At 44.3% G+C, this 25,386-nt stretch overlaps 1 protein-coding gene across 3 annotated transcripts in view; it reads right to left on the reverse strand.

Moving 5' to 3' along the window:
• Positions 1 to 3,965: 3,965 nt before the first annotated feature.
• VWC2 (von Willebrand factor C domain containing 2) overlaps positions 3,966 to 25,386 on the reverse strand; it is a 62,921-nt gene continuing 41,500 nt past the window's right edge. For all 3 annotated transcript variants that reach the window (XM_075415295.1, XM_075415296.1, XM_075415297.1), the window contains exon 4: positions 3,966 to 4,393. In XM_075415295.1, coding sequence (XP_075271410.1) covers positions 4,242 to 4,393 — 152 coding nt within the window. In that variant the 3' untranslated portion in view covers positions 3,966 to 4,241. The remainder of the gene's footprint in view (positions 4,394 to 25,386) is intronic.

Genomic DNA, 25,386 nt, shown 5'->3' on the forward strand with positions numbered 1-25,386 from the left:
TAATTAATTTGTCTTGATTTCAACTGGGAAATAAGCAGAAACAAGTGAAGTAGAGGCAGAAACCTCATAGTCCTGCCAATGCAGCTGCATAAGAACATCACAGAACATTCATTACCCAAGCAACAGACCTTCAAATACAAAATCATTCATGAGCTACCTGTGTGTCCAGAAACACAGCTTTTGCAGACACAACCCACCTGCAAAGCTGCAGACCTCCTCATACGCAGGAAGCACACGACTGTTTGCACTGAAGCAAAAACCAGCTTCAGCAGGGAAGCCGGTATTCTCTGGAGTTTGGTTCACTGGAAATGATGCAGACTGCTTTTCTCCTACTTTTTAAGATTAAATACGAACAGGTATATTGCATGACCAAACCATAACATTTAGGTAAGCACATGTGGCCACCACAGCAGTTCTGTTTTTTTGCTTAGATGTTAAATTAGTTTAAAAGTTAATGCTTTCCAACTGTGTTCCACAATGGCCAATTTTCACCTTTAAACCTTTCAATTCCCACACTTTCCACTCCGAGAAAGGAAGGTTTCTGCTTCAAGCCCCCGTGCGCCTGCGCAGCAGGCTGCAGACCTTGGCTCCCCAGGCGCCCCGACAAGGGCCAGGCGCTGCTCGCTGCGGTCACCGGCCGGCACTCGGCTCTCGGGTTCCTTCGGTGCGTTGGCCTCTGCGCTGGGGCTGCGACGGCATTACTGCGTAGTGGCTCTGCCAGGGATGGGGTTGTTCTTCGCGGTAGGTGCTGCGTTGTAGGTTTGTGACCACACACCAGCATTTTGGCTATGGCTGAGCAGGGTGTGCACAGCGCTGAGGTCTTCTCTCTTCCTCCCTCACCCCCAGCGAGAAGGGTGGGGACACACAGGAGCTCGGGGGGGACACAACCAGGCAGGTGACCCACACTAGCCCCAGGGGCATCCCACGCCGTGTAACGCCCTGCTCAGCGTGGAAACGGGGAGGAGCGAGGCTCGGGCAAGGCCAGCTGCCTTTTGCTTGGGAACTGGCCATCAGCCGCTCTGCCTACGGGACGTGGTGAGCCATTGCTATTGCATCACTGCTTTCGGTTTTTTCTTCTGCTTCTCCACTTATCAAACTATATCCACGAGTTTTCTCGCTTTTACTCTCCCTGTCTTGTCCCCTGTCCCACTACCTACCCAAGCCAACGCACAACGCGCTGCTCGCCAGCTGCGGTTCCACCGTCGGGCCAGGCTGGCAAGGTCTGCCCGAGAAGAGTCACTCAGCCCATTCCCCCACCGCAGGGAGAACCAAAGAGCTCTCCCGTGGTAACACTGCAGGCCAAAGCCAGATGTGGCCACTGGTCTCAGCAAAAACAAGGTCCAAAGCTCATTATGACTTCTACCTCACGACATATGGAAAAGATCCCAAAAGACTGGAAGTTTATTTCTCAAGAAGAAAAATAATTACATCTCAAAATGTAATATTTTTAAGAAACTACCCACAGAGCTGGGTGTCAAGGTGAACTTGCCCAGGAAATTCCCTATGAAATGGGAAAGGACCAACCATTCTTACAGTAAAGATGACATTAATGTGTTTGCACCAGGACTGAAAGATGGAAAAGTATTTTGGAAAAAATGTGCAATAGAAAATATTTATAAAACCTACACTAGAAACACAAACTAAAATATCCTTTAACTTTGTGCCCAGTACTTCAGTAGAGACAGAACTTCCCAAAAGAACAGAAATTCAAGCCCTGGGAAAGAGAATAAGGCTGAACCTCCAGTGAAGGAGAAGCAACGGGTGACTAGTCTGAGGTGAGATTTCCTAAAACGGAAACATTATGGCCACACATTGACAGGCACAAATTCTGCGTCTCTCACAATTTCACTGAAAACGTGCATGTCTCTTTAAGAGACAGTAACCAGCCTATTTGGTAAGGCAATCCCACACCGAGCTGCAAGTCCACCTTCTCTGCTCTTACTCGTGTCGCACAGCCGCTTCCTAGCGGATACTTCTGCTCGTCTTGAGGAGATGTGCATGGAAGAGCACTGGCACTCATGGCACGTTCTCAGAGCTGCACAGACACTTGATTTCAGTAAGCAGAAGCCTACACAGCCACGACGTATGGATCTTACTGATTCCGGAGCTAGCTCTCTGTCCTATCACTGCTGAATCTTATGAAAAGGGTAGGTATACTTAATTACAATTTTTAGCAAAATCTTACTGCCTTTACTCCCAAATTAGCTGCGTCTCACTGTTTTAATGAGAAGCATACAATGAATGAGGTACTCTTTTTACAAAAATGGCTAAATCAGGTATTTGTTTGTATCTGGAAGTGTACTTATGGTCTACATACAAATGAGAGATGCAACACTTCTGTCCATCTTCCAAGACAAAAAATACTCTGCACTCTGTGTCACCCCTCACTGCAACCAGCAGACCGAGTGACAACCCAGGTATAACATTTCCTCTACCCCTGCGAGGAATTGCAGCTACTGGAGAAAAGTGTTTCCACTACAACCTTTACATACGTGCACATCCACTTCAGGGAAAGTTATTATTTAACTTGATTTTTGTGTGATTTAAAACTATCCAAACCCAATAATCTGTCTTCCCCTCCCCCATTCTTGTGACTAGACCAATACCATGCCCGACTTTGCCACAGGACTGTCTGTGCAAGAGACTGTCCCTTGATTTCCAATGCTGTCCCTCCTCTTCCTCTCCCATACCATCACTGGGGGAAATGATGCCAGCGACAGACACACACACGCTCAAAACACAGACGTGAGGTGGTAACTGGGATCCACTGAAGGCACTTGCAAACGTCCCACGGTCTTCAGAAGCACCAGGAAACATATGGTGTGCAGACACAAACCTGATAGCCAGGTTACACATGGCAGAAAGTAGGAAAGGGTAGGTGGGAATTTAAAGCAATTGTCTTCTGGTTTTAGGTGTTGATTCATTAAGTCTTCCCTCTAGCAAAAATTCACAGGTAAGCCCATGTTTAAGTGTTTTCTTGAGCTGCTGCCCTAACAGGTATTCAAAGCAGATGTAAAGTTGGATTTGGTGATACACTAAACTAAAACCAACATGAATCTAAGCAAAAACTAAAGTAAAACCAACACGAATCTAAGCAAAGGCTGCTGATAGCTGAAGCAGGGAGATGGGACTCATCTCATCTGTAGTCAGGGTCAGCTTCTGTGCTGCCATCCTCTGACAGATTCAAAGAGTTGGCTCAAAACCTTGCTCCTCAACACACCGCGTCACAGACCCCGCACGGGCTGCCAGAAAGAACCAAAAAATTGAACCCACACCAGCAAGGTGACAAGAGCAGGGCCAGGGGCCAGCGCGGCTGCTCACCAGCTCTCCCGCCCAAGGATTCGCAACACGGAGCCATGTCAGCGGCTCACTCTGGCTGCTCCAGCCCGTCCGAGACGCGATACGTTAACGATGCCGTGCGGTTACTTACCATCACTTCCACCAGCTGGGCGACGCGATACTGTTTACATCACAGAGAAATTTGTCCTGCTGTAATGTGTTATGTCTGAGCGGAATACTAGGAATTGGTTTCGTTTGATTAAATTTTTGTAACAACAGCTATGAGAGACCAGTTTCGTGTTACCCACTGCTCCAAGTTCTATCAGCGGTGGACCAGTAGATATGCACCAGTGGAACTGAGAGACGGAGATGACCCACTTCTATACTGCAGCAATATTCATAAATGAGCGCATGTTCTCTGAAAGCATATTCTACTCCATTTTTTTTCAAAAGCAAGAACTTCAAAATTTTGTCATATGCTGGCTCTTTCCTGGCCCACTAAACTGAAGTAAAAAAACCCCAACGAAAACCAAACCAAAAAACTCCCAAGAGAACCCTCATATGATGAAACTAGAACAGAAATGTAATGTTTTAGCCATGGTGTACAACAGGACAGGCAACGATACAGTACTTTAATCTGTTTTGTCTATATAAAACATTTATTTTTAAGCTCTATAATGGTATTATAGAAATACATAGAATATTTTATAGAGTGTATTTTAGTGTACTGACTGTGAAAATAACACATTTATTAAGACAGGTATTCTTATGTCCAAACGTTTTAAATATATGCACTTCTTCGCCTTGCAGTATTATGTTACTTTGAAAACCGAAATATCAAGGTTTTATTCTTTGCTCCTCACCAGAATCTTCTCATTCAGATTTCCCTGGGTCATCTAGGGTACTCACTGCTGTGAGTTATTTTATAAAAACCACGAAAAGTACTTAGGTTTGTAGATGTCCTATATCTGTTTGCATTCATGTCTAGTGCACATCGCTTGCCGTTCAATTCGCCAAGTGCCTTCCTCGTAAGTGCAGTGACATATAGTGCATTCATCGGTTTTCACCTCCCGGCCTGCTGGAATGACGGTCGTTTCTGCAAAGCAGTTTGGGCCTGAAAAAAAAAGAAAGAGCTCATGATGCGGTACCCACAGCACACTGCAATCCAGCACCGTTCAGCTTCAGTCTCGAGGACGTAAAACCTAACACAAAATGAGCAACGCTGGGCACGGTGCGCAAACATGAGCCTCGTGCCCAGGGCACGCCAGCAGCACAGGGAGCAGGGCCCTGCCCTCCGCCACGGCCGGGCGTTTTCAGCATGGGCTGTCCTGTCCTCCACGGGGTTTCTGCGAAACACGGAGCCGTGACAGAGACCTGGGTACAAACCAACAACGCAGACAAATACAGATCTAAGCGAGAGAAAAAGCCAGCAATAATACAACAGTGCAACTCTAAGCTACTAGAGAGCTGATTAGAAATGCTATTACTTGTTCTCCATGGGAAACATGCATGGTCTTTTGTGTAGTAATCAACATATCAGATTAGTTTATTGTCCATTTCATGCAAAAATAGTCCTTTTCCAGTAGAATGGAACAGCTCCGGCCTCTTCTGAATAAAGATGCTTTTTGTGTATAAAATGAAATATTCCGTCTTACGTAGTCAGTAAGTCTACCGAGGCCAACAGTGTGGCTGCTTCTTCTAAGGCAACGTGTTTATTTTTTTGAAGTGCTTCCTCTGAAAACCAAAAGTAGGTGCACACGGCGCATTTTAAAGCACAAAGCAAACAGTTCACAAATCAATTTTAACAGTTATCTCCTTGGATCAGGTTATGTGCTTGTGTACTGAGACTGCAGCCTGAGAATGAGTTGCCAAACTGACAAGAACAAAGGCCTTTCCTCAGTGAAAAGACCTGCAAGACTTGCAGAAATTTGCTTCACCACATCATACCCATTAACCCTTGGAACATTTAGGCAGCATTTTGTTTTAAGACTGACTGTTGACGAAGATCTCTAACATGTGGCTTCTTCCCTAGTTTTGGGTGGCTTCTGGCCCATTCATGGCTTTGCACGCAGAATGGATAGCAAAATATCTCATGTAAAGTTACCTGCTTTACTAACTTCGTGTTACTGTGGTATGCTTCCGATCACAGCCCCCTCAGTCTGCCCAGGCAAAGTGCTTCTGGGCTGGACAACATGGGACGGAGGACCTCAGGGTGGAAGACAAGCTCCTGGGCCCCACTGCACCCCCGGAGGTGCCCTAGCTTTCGGCTGAGACAAAGTAGTGTTATTAACTGTGCTCTCCTTGGTGAAACTTTAAAAGATGTTAACTCTAATCTGCGCAATTCTGTTTCAGTCAAATACAGTATTCTCCTTGCACCTAACAAGCATCCATCCCAAGACGGGTTCACCCGCACATTAGGTAAAGAAACCTGAGTGTTCTGCATGCTGGCCTGTAACAGCCCCATGATTCACAAAGCTATAGGATACAAAGAGTTAAAATATTAAAATCAGAATCTACTTTCCATGGAGAATTTGTATGAAACCTACAAAACCACTTGAAATTCAAACACTATGTAAAAGGCACAAGAGGAAAAAAAGTGATGTCAATCCCCTGTGCAGGATTTATTTCATTCTGGGAAAGTAAATGTTGCAGGCTATGCTAGGTTATAAAATCCAACCAGGGAATGAAGTAAAAACAGTACAGCTCACGTAATACAATTCACTAGGATTCAGACTGCAAATGCCTCCATTCACAATCAGCAGCACCTTAACACCGTGCGTGATGAGTCCTTCTTACATCAGAAAGTTATTAAACGTAAAGATACAACAAGTCAGCCCTGAATTGTTAAACAATTTAATATGGGAGAACATCATTGCTTTGGTAAGTCCACAGAAGAGCAATAACCATCTACATGAGAAAGCGACCCTACAAAACTAAATGACAGCAACAAACTATGTTACTGAGCAAGCTAGGTATTTTTTTAGTATCATGAAACTTTTCTACAGAAAATTGCCTATTTTCTGGTTCTGCGTTCACACTCATCGCTACTGTAATTGCAAATCCTATCTAGTACTTAGACTGGCAATACTCCACTGGCATCACTGCCTCACCTTTTTCTTTGCAATATTGCGTGCGCACAATATTGTGGTTAATGTTACAGAAAAGGTCATCAATGAAAAGGCAGAACTGATGGTATCACTGCAAGACCATTCACATAAATGTCAGTACAATATAGTGTCCAAACACGGGAAAATAATTCCACAGCTCTCCTTTTATCATTCCTCCAAATCCTCAGACTTCTAGGGAAAAAAGCCCTGAGCATCACCCCAGACCTCATTCAATTTTGAAGCTGTAGGACCTAGTCCCGGCTCCTGGTGTTCCGTGGCTCCCTTCCCACCAGGCAGGCGACGCTCATCCCGCTCCTCTTCCTCCGAGGAGCCGTCACAGAGACCAGGCGCACAGGGCTGGCTGGCCAGAGGAGACCAGCTGGCAGCGATGGGGGGGATCCACGGGGGAGCAACAGTGGGACCCTCGGGTTGTCGCCAGCCCTTCCCCGTCAGTCAGCCGGCTGGCCGGTTGGTGCTGACGAAGCAGCTAACGGTTCTCCGTCTGCCTAAAAGGACAGCAGGGGAGCTGAGGAACTGCAGATGTTCAGCAGAAGGTGGGGCAAGGAGGCAGAGCGGGCACACAAAGGCTGCTGTTGCTCCCGAGTGCTGTTTTCTCGCTCTCCCTTAGCAGAGGGAGGCAGAAGCACGTACGTGTCTCCTCCACATTCAGGGTGTTTAAGCTGCCCCGAAGGCATGGCATTTGCTGAAACTACTGCTTTACTTAACATTGGGCAGTTTATATTGATGTAGCAAGATCTGCAGCTGCCCATCACAAAGGGCGAAACATATTGTGAGCTGTAAAAAAGTTTGCAAAATCACCTGCCTTGGCACGTGAGAAGCACCTCCCAGTAAATCGGGGCTGCTCCAACCCCAAGGTGGCAGCGGGCTCTCGGACCAGGTGTTGCTGTAGCCGGAGCAGCGAGTCTCTCCTCCTCGGCCCACAACGCAGGCTCACCGCCTGCCGAGCTCCTGCCTGGCCACACCACCGCCCTGCCCGGCTTCAGCACCTGGGACTCGTTCGCTGCAGCAGTGGCTCGTCTGAGCTGGTCTGACCTACGGCACAAACCTCCCGGGCCTCGCTGCTGACTGCACACACTTCTGTAGCCCTGAGGAAGTCAGCTGTGCTGCACGTCTTCACAGCAGATGAAGATCTTGCCGTATCACTCTTAAACCCGTCAGAAAATTCAGTATGATATATTGTACCAATTCCGAGCGCAGCTTGAGATCTACCACGACATCCATTTGTTTTCTGAAAGTATATACTGATGCTGTCAGACTCCGCCCGAGCCATACCACGCTGCTATCTGCAGAGATTTCTTTCCCAGGGCTCAGGCACAGTTGCTGCTGTCTCAGCAATGTCTCGAAGCAGCGAGTTCAGCGTGAATCCTCAGTTCTCCCACTGAGCACCAGATTGGCGTGCAGCTCTTGGCTTCCCCATGCCTGAAACGGGGAATCCTAGCTTCTAAAAGCAAGGTTTATACCAGGATCTAAACAGCTAGGAAGTTTTGTGGCTAATCCATTGAGATTTTGTAACAGGATTCGTGTCTCTTGAATGCATTAAAAAAAAATAAACTATTGGGGTAAATGCTGCTATTGTAATTTTTTTCAAAGTCCTTATGCTGGTCCTGTGAAAAGCTTCTAATGCCTTATATTTTATGCTTCAGTGTTGACAAATGCAACCATCTAATTAAAATGCAAATTCCGTTATCTGAGACAAAACCAGCCGATACCAATTGTCAGCAGAGAATGCCCAAGCCACTCACCTATAGAAGCAATAGCACCTGTAACCTTGGCAACCTCACAAGAGGCTCTCCGCAGCTTCTCCTCCTCCTCTCCTTCCACAAACCCACAGCTGTACGCCACAGAGTTGTGCCTGTTTCCTCTGCAGCCTGCCCTGGCTTTTGCACGGGCACGTATTCCCATCAGTTCAAAAATATACGATACAGCATCTGGTAAACCGTGTTTCCATCAACTGGTTTCATCATGTGTTAAACCAAATTACGGACAAAGAAATCTGTCCAACTGCAAGTTAATGCGCTTGACTGGAGAGTAAGTCACAGCAAATTTTCGCCAATTAGAACTACAGTAATAGCCTCTGTAATATAACACTTTGATGTGAGAGTGCTTTGGGCTCTGGTTTTTACTAAGCTCGCTAATAGCTGCCCTTTTAATGGCTCCTTGCAGCAGTCAAACAGGTCACTTGCAAGGTTGCTGGTAGCAGACCTACCTACCCTGACAGTTATATGGCATTCATCACTGTGGTATTAGAGCACTTCTTCATAAATGACATAACCTCAACATTTAATTTCGTCCCTATTTTTTAGTGTTTTTTTTAAACCTCATGGAGGGATTTCCAACGGTAAAGACACAAAAAGCCAGATCCTACACTTCATCCCGGAGGTCTTGAGAACCATGACATCAAACGAAGCAGCCGTGCTGGGTGAGGTCAGAGGTCCTGCAGCAGCCAAAAGGAGATGCATGGGGAAGCGCATGGGAAGGGAGCAAGCAAGTTCTTAAAACACACACCCAGCTTCCAGCACTTTGTGAATCAGAGATTGCATAAATGGCTCCTGTGTGCTGAGTTAACGGATGGAGTTAACAGATTTCTTTACAGTAAACCTCTCCAACATCCTGCTGAAGCTGTATAAACAGCGCTTGGTGGCAAGGAGGTCCACAGCTCTTGCGCACAGGGTAGAAGGTAGTTTTTTGTCATATTCTGACGCTTTCCACCTGCTACCTAAATTTGGTACCTCCAAATCCTCGTAGTGGAAGAGGCAGGAACAACCACTGCCCACTTCCCCATGCCATTCATGAGCTTATAAACCTGTATCATGCTTCCCTTCCCTCCCATCACCTTGCTTGCAGCCTGAGGCGGCCGAGTCTGCAGCCCCACCGTCCCTGCAGACCTCCCCAGACCTCTCCCGGTTCTGCAGCCCCTTTCTGGGCTGTGAGAACCAGAACTGTGCACCACGCACAAGCTGTGATACTCCCTGTTCTGTTTCCCCTCTCCCTCCTACCTCCTGACATTTGCCTTTCTGTTGTGACCACTGATGAAAAAGTTGAGATGACGTTTTCACAACACTATGAATTTTTTACCAAATAGAAATCTTCCAGAAACAAACATTTCATTACACTCCAGTCAAATTCTGCTGCGGCCCTTCTGCATTACAGAAAAGTTTCACTTTCCAGCAATGCTACTTGACAGTCTCGATGTACAGCAAGAGTGTTGCTGTTGTTCAGTAATTTCAAGAACACGGGAGGGAAAGTGAAGCCTTCCCTCCCATCTTTCAGATCTTTCTTCTTTCTGACGTTTTGAGATTTCCTCCAGGATCTACTGCAGATGCCAGAGAGATTAATGAAATGCCAAGCTGAAGAAAGAGATGTAGACAAGCTCCTCGCCTGCACTTCAAGCTGTCTGCCACTGCAGATGACCGGGGATGCCACAGCAGAGAACCAAGGACTCTTCTGCACCCCAGCTGGAATCGACACCTGAGAGCCAGGACAGCAACACCACAAGTAAGTGGTGGCTGCATCTGCCTCCCCGTGATCTGGAACAAAGTCCCCTACACACCCGCAGAGATACCTGAGATGGGTTTCGACACGTGCCAGCACTGCACGCCAAGGCGAAACCACGCTGCTCTGCCACGCAGCACTGCAGTGGCAAGATTTCGAGATGCAGGCATTACGTCCCTCGCCCCTCTCAAATCTAATCACATCCTCCAGAGATGGTATCGCTACTGACTTTGTGCCCTTCCAATCTCTAATCTCTTCTCAAGGGTCCGTATCTGCCTGACTTGATTTTGTTTCCCTCTCATGCGGATATATATAAAATACGTCTATCTCCTGCGAAACGTCAGCTCAGAAGATAAAGCACAAAAAGCAGCTCATGAAAGCAGTCTGTGACTGGGAGTACAGCAGACTCTCATTCTCTCACAAAAATAAGTTCATCACCCCTACTGCTGTCACTGTGCTGCCTGCTTCCAATCCAGTGCAACCTTTTACTCGCCTCAGTACCTCTGGATGCTACTGAACCAAGTCCAAAAGAGAGTTTTCAATTACAGAAAAAGGATTCAGGTAGACCCAATTTTAAGAGCAATTTGGGACCCTGAAGAACCATGTACTATTTCTGTGGTTTATCAATGCCTTAAGATACTGGCAGCCAGAGAACCATGGCAAATAGGCTAACAGACTTCTAGTAAACGTGTATATATATGTGACAGGGAGAGGAAAAATAAAGGTATTCATCCATTTTGCAATTTTACCTAGCTGCTATGGAAAGTAACAAAGAGGCAGTGTGTGCAGTGTGCCACTTCTCATGAAAGCAGTGCTTTGTTCATGCTAGACAGAGCCTCAGTGCTTTTAAGAATAGTAAAACCTCTCCCTCTGCTAGGGTCATGTTTTGTTAGATGCACAGGGAACTGCCAGATTGGAAGAAAATCTGCCAAGGGCAAAACAATTAAAAATAACATTTTGCCACCTAATTCAGAAGGATGTGCATAGCAGCATCTGCTGTGAGTGGACAGACAGAAGAAAGTTCAGTGAAACTCTCCTGTAACTAAATGGGGTGATTACGTCCTCAGCGGCACTGCTGTGATGAAGTGGGTATCAACACTTGCTGCAGTCTAAGTGTGTCTCTGTGTGTGTGTGTGGCTGTGCTTTAATCTGGCAGATAAAATGAGCTATAATCTTACTTAGAGTTGGGGTTTAATACTCTGCTTATGAGACTCACCAGCCCTGTTTATGATTAAGTTCTGTTGTTCTACTTTTTCATTTATCAGATGTGATAGCACTATTGATTAATGTTTTGTTCCGGCTCCAGCCCTAGAACTTGGAGGAGTGTCCAAAAATCCCACAGAACACAAAACAAAGCCACTACAGCCACTGGACTGATCCCTTCCACCACTGCTTCTTCCCAACTCTGACGCTCCACCACCTTGCCCTTTGTGGTGGTGTGAGCATCCCTGGAACGACAATGCCAGATGCCACCAAAACCAGGGGCCGCACAGTTGCTTTTGCACAGACAGAAACTGCTTGCAGGAAGGGAACGGTCCATAATCCTGATGCCGCTGCTGTCCCCTTGGATTTTCATGGGTATTCAGAGAGCAGAATTTCAGATATCTGCTTTTTGTGTACCGAACAAAAAGAAGCAAAGGAACATCGAACACTACACAATCCAATACCGCATGAGCCGAACAGAAAGCCTTGGAGCATAAAAGGGCCCAATTAAATAGGAGGCTCTAGTGCTATAAAAATAAACTACATCAAACAACTTCCTTTATCAGAACAAATACAGAAGGACTTGAATACTCTACTTAAAATGATTTTCAAAAGTCCCGTGGCTTGTGAAGGGATATTGTATTCCACCCAGAAGTGGCACCAATTAGACATGAGCTGAACATTGTGTGTATCTTACAGAAAATTATATAAACACTTAGAAGCCAGCAAGCCGTGCATCAATTTTGCGCTCTGCTTTCTTGCAGCGCAGTCACTACCCAGACGGTTAGGCAATCAGAGACATCGGGCTTGAACACGCCGGCAAAACTCACGTCAGATGCCTCAGACAGTGGAGAGACTCGAGGGCTGCCGCTGCTCGCCGCCGGCCCTGCCAGCGGGGACCAGCTTTTCACCGATGCGACGCTCGCAGAAAGCCGCTGCCGCTGCTCTCCCCGCAGTCCCCTGCTCCCCCGCCCCGGCCCGGGGCCAGCGCTGTCTGGATGCGGGGTGGGTGGCTTCAGTCCCCTGAAGCGCTGCACCCTGCAGAGATACCGGCGGCGGAGCGGGGTCCGGCTGCTGCGCAGGAGTGGGGGTACGCAGCGAAAGCACCGGCTGCTTGCTCGGAAACTGCTTCTGAAGCCTGGAGAGGGCGGTCACGTCTAAGAAAACAAACTGATGCATCGCTAGATTCTCCCTCAGTGACAGAAACTGCAGAAGCATTGCCATGCACCGCAGGGACAGACGGACCGACGATGGTGGTGGGACATCGTGCGGGCTGCAGCAGGGTGAGCTGCTGCCTGCCCCAGCACGCGTTGGACGGGGGCATAAAAGCTCTGCTTCTGAGGCTACCGGGGCTAATCCTTCCCTTTCTTCATCTGTTTGTTCATCCCAGCAACCCTGCCGGGCTCGGTGGGGTTGCTGGGGGCCTGGTGAAAGACCTGCTCAACACCAAGTCATCTTCCTCGCCCTGGGAAACATCGCCTTACTCTTCAGACGAAGCAAGCTGTGTGAAATGCCTTTGTTGAAAGATCCTCAACAAGTTATCCTAAAAACTCTTCTGCAAATTTAAATAGACTCTGTACTTCCAAAAGCATGTGCTGCAGGCTGGTAATTTAACGCATCAGAGACCTTCTGCAAACTAAACTAAACTGGAAGTAAAAGCACATTTTAATTAGCCAAAACACCGCAGCGCTGGTGGGCTCTAGCGTCTATCGGGCAGGTTCTTTAGGTCGCTGAGGAGTGTACGGCAACTCCGGCAGTAGTGCACAGGGCTGCACGTGTACTGAAACACATACTAAATGCAGGATGCTAATGATGGAAGAGATTCTGAGAATTCATATGGAAAAATCCCTGAAGACTTCAACTAAATTGAAAGCTAAAGAGTACCAACGTACAGTATAATGATGCTTTGGCAATGAAGTGGAATCTAAATCAGTCTATTTTTCCAGTCGCTATAAAACACTGGCTAGCAATAATACGGTACGCACAGATGGCCAGTGGCTACTTACTGCCACAAGGAATTGCTCAATCAAACCAACAACACATTATCAGTCAAGCATCAGCCATTTTTTCTCCCCATTTTGGAATAAATACACTGAATACTGTTAAATCAAGGGTTATCTTTCTTACTGAGAACAATTGATATCAAAATACTGAATGCAGAGTCATTCAGTTCCAGAAAGACTGTCACAGCAGACAGTGACAACTCTCCTGATTAAACAGTCCACTTGCAAAATTAGGTGCATTGTAAGGGCTTGGTTTGGCTTTTTTGTTGTTATTTTGGGTTTTGTTATCATAACTGATGCTCTGGGATTTGTTGTTTTAGGTACGGCCTTAGGGACTTACCTACACAGATTTCTAGCCCCTCACCCAAATTCACTAGAGCTGGCCTGCTCCAGCTGCACTCGTACAGATGTACCCGAGAGGGCTCTCTCTAAGTAACCTGCTGCTGATGTGACGCATGCTAACCTAGAAAAAGGCATCTCCACAAGAGGAGCAGCGGTTTGAGGTCTCAGATCCCCACTTAACTCTCTCATACAGACAAGCTGTGAGCAGTGTTGCCAGCTGCAGAAAAAGAGGACAGAAGTTGAGACTGTTAGAGGGAACAAAGCCCGTGCAATGACAGAACTAAGTGGCGGATCTGGCGCATCAGAACTTCTCAGCTCCATATCCAGAGATGTGTCCTGTGGCAGTTTCTGGACTGTATCTGTGATGTTAATGCTCATTTGATCAATTTCCTTTGAGTTACATGACAAAAGGTGAGAACCCAGCTGAGACCGATCCCAGCACAACTGTTATTTAAAACATAACCAAGCAGTTACACAAAGGACTTTATTTAATATATACCGAAGACTGACCACCTTCTCTTCCTCCTTCTACCTTTTTTTATTTAGGATGTTTCCAAAAATATGCCTCCCAAAACCAGATAAATAGTACCCTTTATTACACAGGTAGAAGCGACAGGGATCTGTGCCGAAAGATGAATTATAATTACCAGCACATCATACATCACTCTAAAATATAATTAATTCTAACAACATCCTTTGCCGTGCATTGTTAGTTTTATTTACTGAAATAAAAAGCCATATTTCTAAAAAACAGGTGTAGTCGTGGGAATCAGAATGGACACTGAAGAATCTGTTTACTCACCAGTCCTAATGAATTATTACTATCTTTAGGTGTGAAAATTTACAAAATATACAGTTGCAGTTGCTGGTTGTTTTAACTAATATTACGTGAATATACCCGTAAGGAACAGAGATGTTAAGTTCTCCTAAGAAAAAATTCTTTATCAACTTTAGGATGCACTCCAGTTACTCTGCAACTCAGAAAAATCACAGTATTTTTATGAGCAAAAGAGAGGTTATGCTTTGCTCTCCATGCTCCTGAATCGATAATTCTGCCTTTTCTTCCCCTTTAATGATTATCCCCTGGTGGTTACGAAACACAGCACCAAGACAGCTTGCCTTGGAAAGACTGTATTTGTTACCTGTTTGGGAAGCTGAAGAGAAAATATCAGAGACATGTTGCTGTGAGAGCACACCCCTCCAGCCCCTGGTGCCCTGCGCAGCTCTGCTCCCGCAGCCAGCCTGGATGTGACCAGGGGAAAGCCTGGCGCTGGTCCCTACTGCAGTGTGCTCCTCCCAGGCAGCTACAGCCCTGGGGGTAAGGCACAAATAAACATGTTTCTCCCAGGCAGCCACACTCCTGGGGTTAAAGCACAGACAAATATATTTCTCCCAGGCAGCCACAGCCCTGGGGGTAAGGCACTTGGTGCCCAACTTTGCTGCCTAAACCTGAGGGATCTGTCCCAAGGCAGCCGTCTGCAGCCCTGTGCAGGGAGGGAAAGCACGAAGCAGCTCCAGGGGACACGCCCTCGCACCTCCGTCGGACTGGTGCTGCCACGACGGGTCACAAGCCTGGTCCACAAGTTGCCCCCTTCACCAGCACACAGATGCCCTCCGCATCTTTCAGTCCAATTTCTGACATGGGCTCGTACTACTTTCTTACCTTATTGAGGTCTTGCACAAAGACTGAGATGCTAAAACAGCATAGCAATTTGAACCACAGAAAAACTCTGGATAGGAAAGGGCGCACCATATAATAGTTGTTATTCTGGTGATCAGAAACTGTCAACAAGTCAGAGCTGCAAATTTAAGACCCCGTTCCTGGCGAGACCTCATATACTCAGCTTAGGACCATGTCTAAAGACAGCTGTCCAGAAGTGCAACCAGGTACTAAGCAAATCTAAATATATTAAGTTGCAGCATGGAAATCCATCACTAGCAGAAGTTAAATCCCTCTCGTTTCCATTTGCACCACCCTTATACAACTTATGAATCAACAACTGGTTAACAGAGATGCTTTGGGGCAGGAAGAGTGGGAAATCAGAAGATGGAAGGGTGATTCATTATAAAGGCAAAACAGTCCAAATTAGCGGGATTGCACACAGGAAGGAAAAAGGCAGGAAAGCAGGCAGGGTGACTGGCAAAGTGATTTTAAGGGATCATCTCTCTGTGGAGATGGAAAGACAGGTGATTTGAAGTGAGAGACATGAATTATAAAAGATATGGGAACCGGTTTTGTTAAACGCAAAGATTGTGTCTGTGAGTTATACAAATCCTTTCATCTCGGAGAAGTGCAGCAGCACAGAAATTGCATGTCACTCACAGGGGCAGACATAAAAGGATATGCACTACCCAAAAGAAATCTTCCACGTAATATTGCTCAACTTCTTCATTTCTGATCTCTGAATTCAGCACTTATTTTCCCACGTGCTGCAAAGTTAAGACCACCATTTAATATCGCAATGCTCTTCTCCCGTGATGCTCTTAGCGCACACTCTTCCTTTCCATTACACAGGCATTGGAAAGAGCACAGCAAAGGAGTCAATCCCCTTAGAGCAGCCAGACTGGTACGCACATGAATGTCTATCAGCTGGGTCGGGGTCTAATGAAGGAAACATAAGCTGATGATGATGAGCTGAATGTTTCCTTCGACATTCCCACTACAGCTTTTTAAGAGATATAAATGGATCTGGTTTGAGTATTTATCCATGAACTGTAACAGCAGAGGGGAGGCTATTTTGGCTAGGAAGAGGCAACAGTTTGTCCCAGTTAAGACAGCAGAATAGACACACAAAATAATTTCAAAAGAAATCCGGGCTTATTAAGAGCCCACTGTTTCTACTCAGCGCAAGCTCACAATCTAAGCCCCTGAAATTCATGTAATGGAGGTTGTAATGATGTCTGCTCCTCTAAGAAGGAAGACACAAGACATGCCCAGTGAGTGGCTGAACTACTTAAATGTCCTACCACTAAGCCAAAAGCACGTGAGGATGCAGGCATTGCCAACATTACTCAAGCTACTGCACACAGGAGTAACCATCAAGCTCCAGCAAAGATGCTCTGAGAAAATTAAGAAATCAGATCAGGCCTTTTATTAAAGTAACAGTCTAGAAAACTCTGTCCTGGCAAAAAACCAAATTGGCTTCCAGGCAATGGCCCCCATGATGGCCAAGCTGGTGTTAGGAGGTTGGGCAGCATCATAGATATCTCTTCTCTTTTTTTTCCCAACACATCAGACCTCTGGAGCAGTCACTGAGGCATGAAGGCTAGTCTTTGTATTTACAGTAATAGACTTATTGTAAACTTATTCTTAAGTATTTACACATATTATATGGTTCTTCTTGTGAAATTATCTCCAAAGGCAAGTATTATGCAAATAAAAATGCTGGGGGAAAAACAGCTGGTGCTTTTATGTTTATCTGAAAGCTATGTTTGTTTTCTCCTAGGCAAAACCAGAGCCTTAGGAAATTGTAAATGATTCCCAAGGCTCTTTGAACTGATTTTCCTAAGACTCAGATTAGTGCATTAGAAAGAGTAGGAAATAAAATGAAAGCAGTAAAACTAAAAATTACATTTTACTTTTCTAATGAAGTTATTACTCCAAAATGTCCTACAAACAACAATTAAGCGCTTGATTTACGATTACAATGTTAGCTACTCCGTTTGTCTTTGAGGTATTCTTCTACTCTGCGGTAATAAAAATGATCACTGCTCACCTGCTGCATACACAGCATAAGGAAGACCTGGGAAGCTGGTGCGGAATATAAGTTATTAGTTTACAGAAACCTCCTAGAAGACAAAACTAAATTAAACGGAGGAGCTCTTAATTACAGAGCGGATCAAAGTATTGTAAAATATGTGGGATTCAGAGATCTGGAAAGGGAATGTTTTCTGGAGAAGAATCGATGTCCTAGTGAAGTGGGAATATCGGCCCAAGAGGAAGAAAGCACCAGCTCCTCTGAGTCATTCCCTTTTGCAAGGTGTGGTTTATTCCTGTCTTGCTCAGGAGCTTAACTTGCAAATATTCCCTTTGCACTTGATATCAGAAGCTTTAGTAGTACAATACGTACTTGTAAAGTCTGCAACCATTAATGGATTAGTAATTTCTTTTCTCATACTTTACTCCAAGTATGTGTGTAATTTATGCATGTGCCACTGAAATCTGTGTATTAACATGCATAAAAAAGAAGTTCTGTAAGGAATCTTTGTCGAACGAAAGCTTTGGACAGGTTTTCAGGAGAGGATGGAGGAGTGGTCAGGAGAGGAGTTTTAAGGGGTCTCATTTCCACTAGAGCATGCATGAAGAGTGGAAGACAGAAGATCCAGTCCACAAACAGCAAAATGCTTAAGAGTCATATGGTATCTACACCAATTTCCTTCCCTTTTTGTTTGTACCTTTTCTTGCCTATTCCATTGTAAACTCTTCAGGGCTGAAGCTGTTTCTTGCAAATTTTTTTTTTGCAAAAGGACCTTGCAAGTTAGAGCCCCGATCCGAATTTGGAAATTAATTACAATAATTATGATCAACATTCTTCTTTCTACAGGACCATTTAGGGCTTGCCTGACAGTCCAAGTACTGTTAGTTATTTGAGATCACTACTGTACTAGGAAGTAATAAATCTCATTGAACATTGAAGAAAAATTAAAACATAAATGAATTATCTCACAGGTGTGTTAGAGATGAAGGAAACAAAGAATGACCACAGTGAGAAGAGCCTTCAGGGCACTAACATTAACAACAAACACACCCACACATGGTAACACTCAAAAATTAACAAGGTGGTTCTGCAGTCACTGAGTTGTGTACGTATCCCCATCCACCAAATATTAAAAAGCCGCTTGTTATAGTGCTGTAGGAGCTGGCAAATATTTCAGCTTCTCCACAGACTCCATGACTCTGTAAACCTCCTTCATATGTCCCCTCCTCTGTCTCCTCTCCAAAAGGAAGAGTGGCAGCCTTGTCAAGTCTCTTCTCGTCACCCAGCCCCATCCCCTCCAGTGTGTGAGCTGCGTGTCTCTGCACCGTCTCTACGTTCACCTTCCTCAGGTGCAGAGACCAGGACCGTACATGGTGCTCACACGTGGGCGCATCGGTGGGGAAGAATGGCACCCTCTGTCTAATTCTCATTATCCTCTGGATTATGGCCGGTATTTCTGACTATGGGCAATACTTTATTTGTTTTGTTGCCTGCAACGCACGTTGAGCTGGTGATTTCAGTAGACCCCTCAGTGACCACTCCTGAGCTGCAACCTCCACTTCCCAGTCTAGCACAGAGGCACTGCCCAGTTTATTTACCTTATGGGCATCACCGTACGCTGAACCTTGCCTGCCACCTGTCTGCCTGCTCCATTTTGTAAGCTACTTTTGGAGATCTTTGCCACTGGCACAGCACCCGACTATCCAAGAGAGCTTCGTACCATCCAGAATCGTGGCAATCAACTGCACGCTCCCTGTTACCAGTTCACTGATGAAGGTGTCAATTCCCTCCGGAATAAACACAAGAACGCCTTGGCCACCATGCTCCTTGCATTTTGCTTTATCGGACTTTCTTTCCATGAATGTAACTAACCATTTTTCAAATTCATACAAACTCTTGACAGCCAGCGGAAACCATGGCAATAGCTTCCAGAATCGCACTCTGCCACGTATGAAAAAGCACCTATGTCCCTTTGCTTGCTTTGAGCCTTCACCTAATAACTTCATTGAGCTAGACTAGTTCTTGTAATGTGAGAGACAGCAGAGGATGAAAAGCTGAAGTTCTCGATAATAAGGATTTTCTCCTTTACAATGCCTTCCAGCCACGGATTTCAAATCATATCTTAGGACTTACGTGCTGTAAGATTAGCCAGAGGTCTACGAATTTATATTTTGAGGATCTGCTCACTTACTGAAGCACAAGCATAGCAATGATTTTTAATACATTTTTTCCCCTTGTATTTTAAAAAAGGGAAAATCACCTAAATTCTTTAGATGAAAGTGACAGTTTTTCTTAAAATTGCAGTACAGAGACACTAATGAATTTCTAAGAACCATTAAATATATTCTTGCTATCTAAAGTGCACGCAGAAATAGTGTTTCCAGTATTATTATTTTACAGGCTAACAAGGGATCATTTTATTTCTAAATTGCAATCACAAAAGCCGCAGAATAATTTTTAAGGGAAGTCTTGAGTATAATGCTGTGAATAAGATCACTTAAATGCTTTAAAATAGACTAGAGCAGTTTGGAATGGAAACTTTTCTATAGAATTTGTATCATCCCAGGCAAATTACATCAAGGAATAAAATACATCAAGGAGTCTCTTCCCTCAAGCATGAGTGTCAGTTGATATCTAGTGTATTAGGAATACTGCTCCAGGTAAAAACATACCAGCAGCAAAGCAAAATAATCCAGTTGCAAATATAAGATTCTCTGAGGGAATTGTATACAAACAGAAGCAACGGCTCTTCAAAATGCCTGCAAAAACCCCCCAGTTAAAAGCATCTCCATCTTTGGCTAGTGCTGCAAACACCAGAAGTGTCAAAGGATACTGGGACTAAGTCAAAATACCCTAATCATGGTTAAATAATCAGATTGATAAATTTAGATTTCAGATTTTAAGCCTTCTTGCATGTTGTGTCATTTTCCCTGGGCACAAAGTCTTAGTGAATAAAACAACTCTACACCTGTAATTATGAGTCTCAAATTTTAGCTAATTATGGCATATTTATTCATATAAAATAAAACCGTTGACAAGTAATGATTGAACACAGATACTGACAAGCCAGAAAGAGGCAAACTCTTAAAACAGTATAAAAATGTCACATATAACAGAAGGCAGCAAGAAAAACTTTGCTTTTTATCCCTTTGGCACTTCCTCTCCTTTGACTTCACTTCTTTTCAAAGTGGCGCTTTTAAAAGCTGCACTCAGTCACTTATTTTTCCCCAATAACTAATCTATTGCAAGTTCTTCCCGCACATGACATTGCTTTTAAAAGACCATTTCTAACACAGGTTTCTGGTTAAAAGCCAGATTCCACTTCCAGGCTGTTAAAAAGTGAGAAAAAATGTGCCGAAGAGAGGGCTAGCCTGCCTAGCCATGTTTGACCACATTCAACTCCCATTATGGACAGAATTCCTATGACTTAGTTTCTTACTTGTTTGCTTTCTATCAAAAGAAAGATTTTAGGAAGAGCTTCCACCCCCGCCACGTTTAATTTTTCCCCTTAAGATGCTCCTCTGCCCTGTGTTCAGTTTTCAAATGCGAGCTCTGTGAAAAGGTTGCAGGAAGATTGTGTGGGGCATTCAGACCCATAGATGTTGGAGAACAGAGCACCTTGGGCACAGAGGGGGAACGGGGATGGGAAAAGAAGTTGTGGAAAAATAAGAGAGTGAGAAAAACAAACAAACAAAGAAGCAAGGTTCTTACACAGAAATGTGCAAGCCTGCACGTTCAGGAAACCAGGCCCAAGGCATTAGAAATATTTCAAAAGAGCTCATGCAATATAAATCACACTTAAGAGCACTCTTCCTTCCTCCAGCTATCAGGGCAGGAGCACCTCACATCACAACGAGTTGTCTCAAATCTGCTGTGCCGCCAAGTCTGTCTGCACTGTGGTCCCCCACGGCACCTCAGGCACATTATTTTTCTTACTACTTAAATTCCCCACCTTCCCCATACATATAAGAAGTAACATCTTGTGTGCCATTTTCCCACCTTTTAATACCTGCATTTAGTAAAATTAAATTACTGTAAACAAAGAGCTCCAAGTTCTTCTTCCATTTATCTTTCGGTCTTCACATCTAGTCTTTGTGTCTCCTCCTACTCCAGTCAGATTCACCTCCTTTTCTTTCTCGCCTGTAACCCCTCCTGATTCCCGAGACAGCTGCAGGACCCATCCCCTGTGCAGCAGCACGGCTTCACGCTGCCTGTCCCAGTGCAGACAGCAGACCTGGCCAGAAAGGTGCACCGTATCACTGCCTCGCAGGCAGGCACCGCCAAGCGTCACAGCAATGTTAGGAATACCACATCCTGGTGAGGGATTTGCTTTCTCATTGTGGATGCTGTATATTTTCATTAAAGGAGTGCATGTTCAATGAATTTACTTGCAGGTCCCCTGAACTCCTGCGGAACAGTGATGAAGCTCCTGACATCTTGGTTGTCCCTAACATACCCAGGTATGTTCAAGGCAGATAAAAACACCGCTGCCACCTTGGTGTTTTCCAACAGCAATGTGTAAGCGTGCTTCTCATATAGGGGATTTTTTTTTTTTTGGTCTTTTTTCCTCCAGCACAAACCAAAGAGTCATATTAACATTCTAATGTAAATCTAGAAAAAAATACTGATAACTGTAAATGTAACAAATGTAACATGTAGGGGATGTTATCACTTCAGGTGGTCAGAAACAAGTCTTGGTTCTTTGTGAATATTGGGACGGTTGCAAGACAAGGGACTCCTGAATAATCCCTTTAGGCGCCTGGGCCTTGGGAGAACAGGTATGCAAACTACAGAGATAAAGAGGCTGCAAGATAATCTGAAGACCCCTGCCGAGAGACGCCAAACAAACATGTGCGACGGACATTACCATATATTAATGAGTTCTCAGAAAAACCATTACTATGATAAGCATTTCTTGCAAATGTAATTGATATGTATGTTAACATAGCATAAATACCTAGTAACTGTGTCTCTTCGGTGCACACGTTTGGAGGAGAGATTCCCCATGTGCCCGGTGCCGCAATAAAGAATACCCGCTTAATAATCTGCTGACTATTGAGTCTTCAATTCTGGCTTTTCACGGCATCAATACTGTATATATTGTCTATTGTTTCAGGAAAGCTTTGGGTTCTTGAAATTTCCATGTTTCTAATTTGGGCTAGACATTGGCTTCATTTGATAGCACTGCGATCACACAGAGTTTCTTCATATCATTTCTTTTTGATCATTAACATTTTCTTCTAAAGGCTTACCAAATATGCAGCATATTGAATACCTAAAAAAAGTTTATTTTTTTCCTTTGTTCGCATCCAATATGCTGTGTCACTTCACAGCTGCGGGTGTCTCCTGCTCTTTGCTTTCTGCCCTACGGCTATTACAGTTTTTGAGAGCGAGATGCTAATTTGGCACTAAATATCTGGTGACCATCCACCTTTTTGCTCATGTTTTTGCTGTCTTTGGATAGACTTTTCTAAGCCATCCAAAGCCTAAAGATTCCCCACAGGCTTGTTAAAACTGCACACGCGACTTCCAAAGGAAAACATTGACGTCCCATTGCTGAAAACTGCTGTATTCATGCACCTGTGCACACATTCGTATACACTAAAATATTAACTCCACAGAAGTTCAGCCAACTGAGGCGGGCTCAAATCTCCTCTCCCTGAAAGAACGAAGTGAGGAACCACAGTGCATCATTACAGGATTTTGGGCATTGCTAATCTATTTTAGTATATCATATTTATTTGGATGTTCCCTAATTCATGCTTATAGAGTTATGGTACTCGCACAAGTCATAGACCAAGCAGACTGAAAGCAGCTTTCAGAGCAGTTTTGCATTAAATGCAGCCTGTGAACTCCTCCTGAAGGAGAAGACAAACAGATACCTGTAATCTTTTAATACAAATATTTCAAGTTTCTTTTGGCATGGATTTAATGCACATAAGGAGACTGTTGGATCTGTCAGAGCACAAAGAACGCTAGAGGATGAACTCAAGTAAGAACTAAGCTTACCCATCTAAATCTGGATGGGGAACCATGTTTCTGTCTGAAGGACCTCTCCTAAATGGAACTATAGGACACAGCTGGGGCTTACTCTTTCCCTCCAGTTTAACCAGGGGATGGGAAGTTTAATTCTTCTGATAACAGAATCAGCTCCCTTTTCTTATATCCCAAACTGCCACATACCACAAAGGTATTACAGAACTGTTACAGAACTATCTAAAGTGTGATAAGCATTGCTCCCTGGCACAGAAAAACTTCAGAACATGCAAGTTCTTCGCTCTGGGAAGAATCTGTCCTGGATATTTTCCTAATTTGGTTTGTAAAAGCTTTACTGAGCTGTTGAAGGATTCAAAAAAAGACAGGGTTTCAGGCTACTTCCATTTCAGAGATTTAAAGAAGGAAGGTTTGTTCCTTCCAACTTTTGCTTTTACTGTAAAAAGCAATAATGTGCAAACAGAACAAGGTGTGCGAGCAGAATGGATTCATTCCCCTCCCCATGGGCTTTTATGGCCCATAAGCTGGACCAGGGACATCAGCTTTATGCCTCAAGCCTGCACAAGAGGACCGACTGCTGTGGGTGGGATGGAGCAGACCCAGCCTGGGAGGTGGACCAGGCACCCACAGAACGCGGGGCTCTGCAGCTGCCCGCAGCAAGCAGCTCTGGGGGCTGCAGGTGATTTTCATTGAGTGGGTCCATAACTTTTAGCAGGTACCAGATGACTGTGGATAAGCCTGCTTTGGTGTCTGAAAGTGAGGCAGTGGCACCAGGACTGTTATTTTTAGATATGGGCTTGAAATGAGACTTCACAATCAGTTCCTTCTTGGAGTAAATAGTCAGTATCAACTGTTTCTCCAAAGTTGCAGCCCAAACATCTCACCATTTTCTCTCACAAAATCTGAACTCTGTAGGGGGTTTTATTGTCTATTAAACACTCCACCATGAGGTCACAGCAGAGAGGGGAAGTAGATTCACTGAACCACGAAAGGGAAGGAAAAAAAAAAGTGAAAAGGTGAAAATTTTACTCATCATGGAGTCTAAACCAATTTCACCCAAGCATTAATTCTTTATGAAAACGTTCATCTTTCATTTGCAATAAAACATTTCCATTGTCAGAATAATATTTCCATTTTCTTCTTGCCAAAAACACATAAAATGAATGAACACAGCCACAGGTTACCCTGTATTTCAAACCACCAGAAGCCAACGTGAGCACAAAATGGAACCGGTTACATATTCAAAGCCACAAACTATCCTAACCTCTACAGGCAGGTATTTGACAGAAAGAACCTACAGCTGCTATGAAAACACACGTAACCTTCTCAACCTGTAACATACTTAACGGCATAAACCATCGTAACGCTGTTATCATATGCCAGCCTATACACAATATTCTTGTTGTAATGTCACTAGCAGGACTTTGTAACATTTAAACAACTTCAGACTATAATTGTGAGTACAAGACCAGAAATGGTATTTTAAAATATCAACTTCAGACAGGATCTGATACATGGAAGAAATTTTCTACTAGGGATGATTAAAAATATGTTGAAAATATCCTAGAAAATTATTCTGTTTCTACATGAAATATGACAGAAAAAATGTTTCATGCTTGTTTTCTTCTAAGCAGCCCTCCAAATTAAAAAAACATTTTTGAAAAACTTGTAGAGAATTTAAGCTTTTTTGGGCTTGAAAATTAAGGTCTTCCTCCCTCCCTGTACTTCTTTTTAACTACTTCCTCTTGGCTTTTACTGAACGGGTGGTTAACTGTGAGAAGGGCAAAAAAGAAATAGAAAGTAGTTTTAGCAGCAAAACTTTTAAATCTCAAAAAGTAAAGAAAACCCATTTGGCATAAAACAAGTATTATATGAGAAAGATTTGTGAAAAAAAACAAACCAAACAAAACCCACCAACCGTGGACATATGCTACTTTCCTACTTAATATTCACAAATTTACAAAGCGTCTTCCACAGACCTAACAGTCCAGTTACTTACATATGAGCCTGTAAATACAAGCCAATGAAGGTTATTTCATCCGATATTGAAATACAGGTGCCTCTAGGGTAGGGCAAGGCAGATACAATGACATCAGCAAAACTATACCAATACTTTCGGAACAAAAACTGCTCCAGATGGAATTTGGCCAGCGAATGGGGATGGACACACCAGGTGTTACCATGCATGCACACCTTCACAAAGACAGGGCCCACGGCCACCCAAACACTTCCTAAATCCCTCTCCAG

This window comes from Opisthocomus hoazin, chromosome 3 (assembly GCF_030867145.1).
Source record: "Opisthocomus hoazin isolate bOpiHoa1 chromosome 3, bOpiHoa1.hap1, whole genome shotgun sequence".
In the NCBI taxonomy this organism is placed as follows: domain Eukaryota; kingdom Metazoa; phylum Chordata; class Aves; order Opisthocomiformes; family Opisthocomidae; genus Opisthocomus; species Opisthocomus hoazin.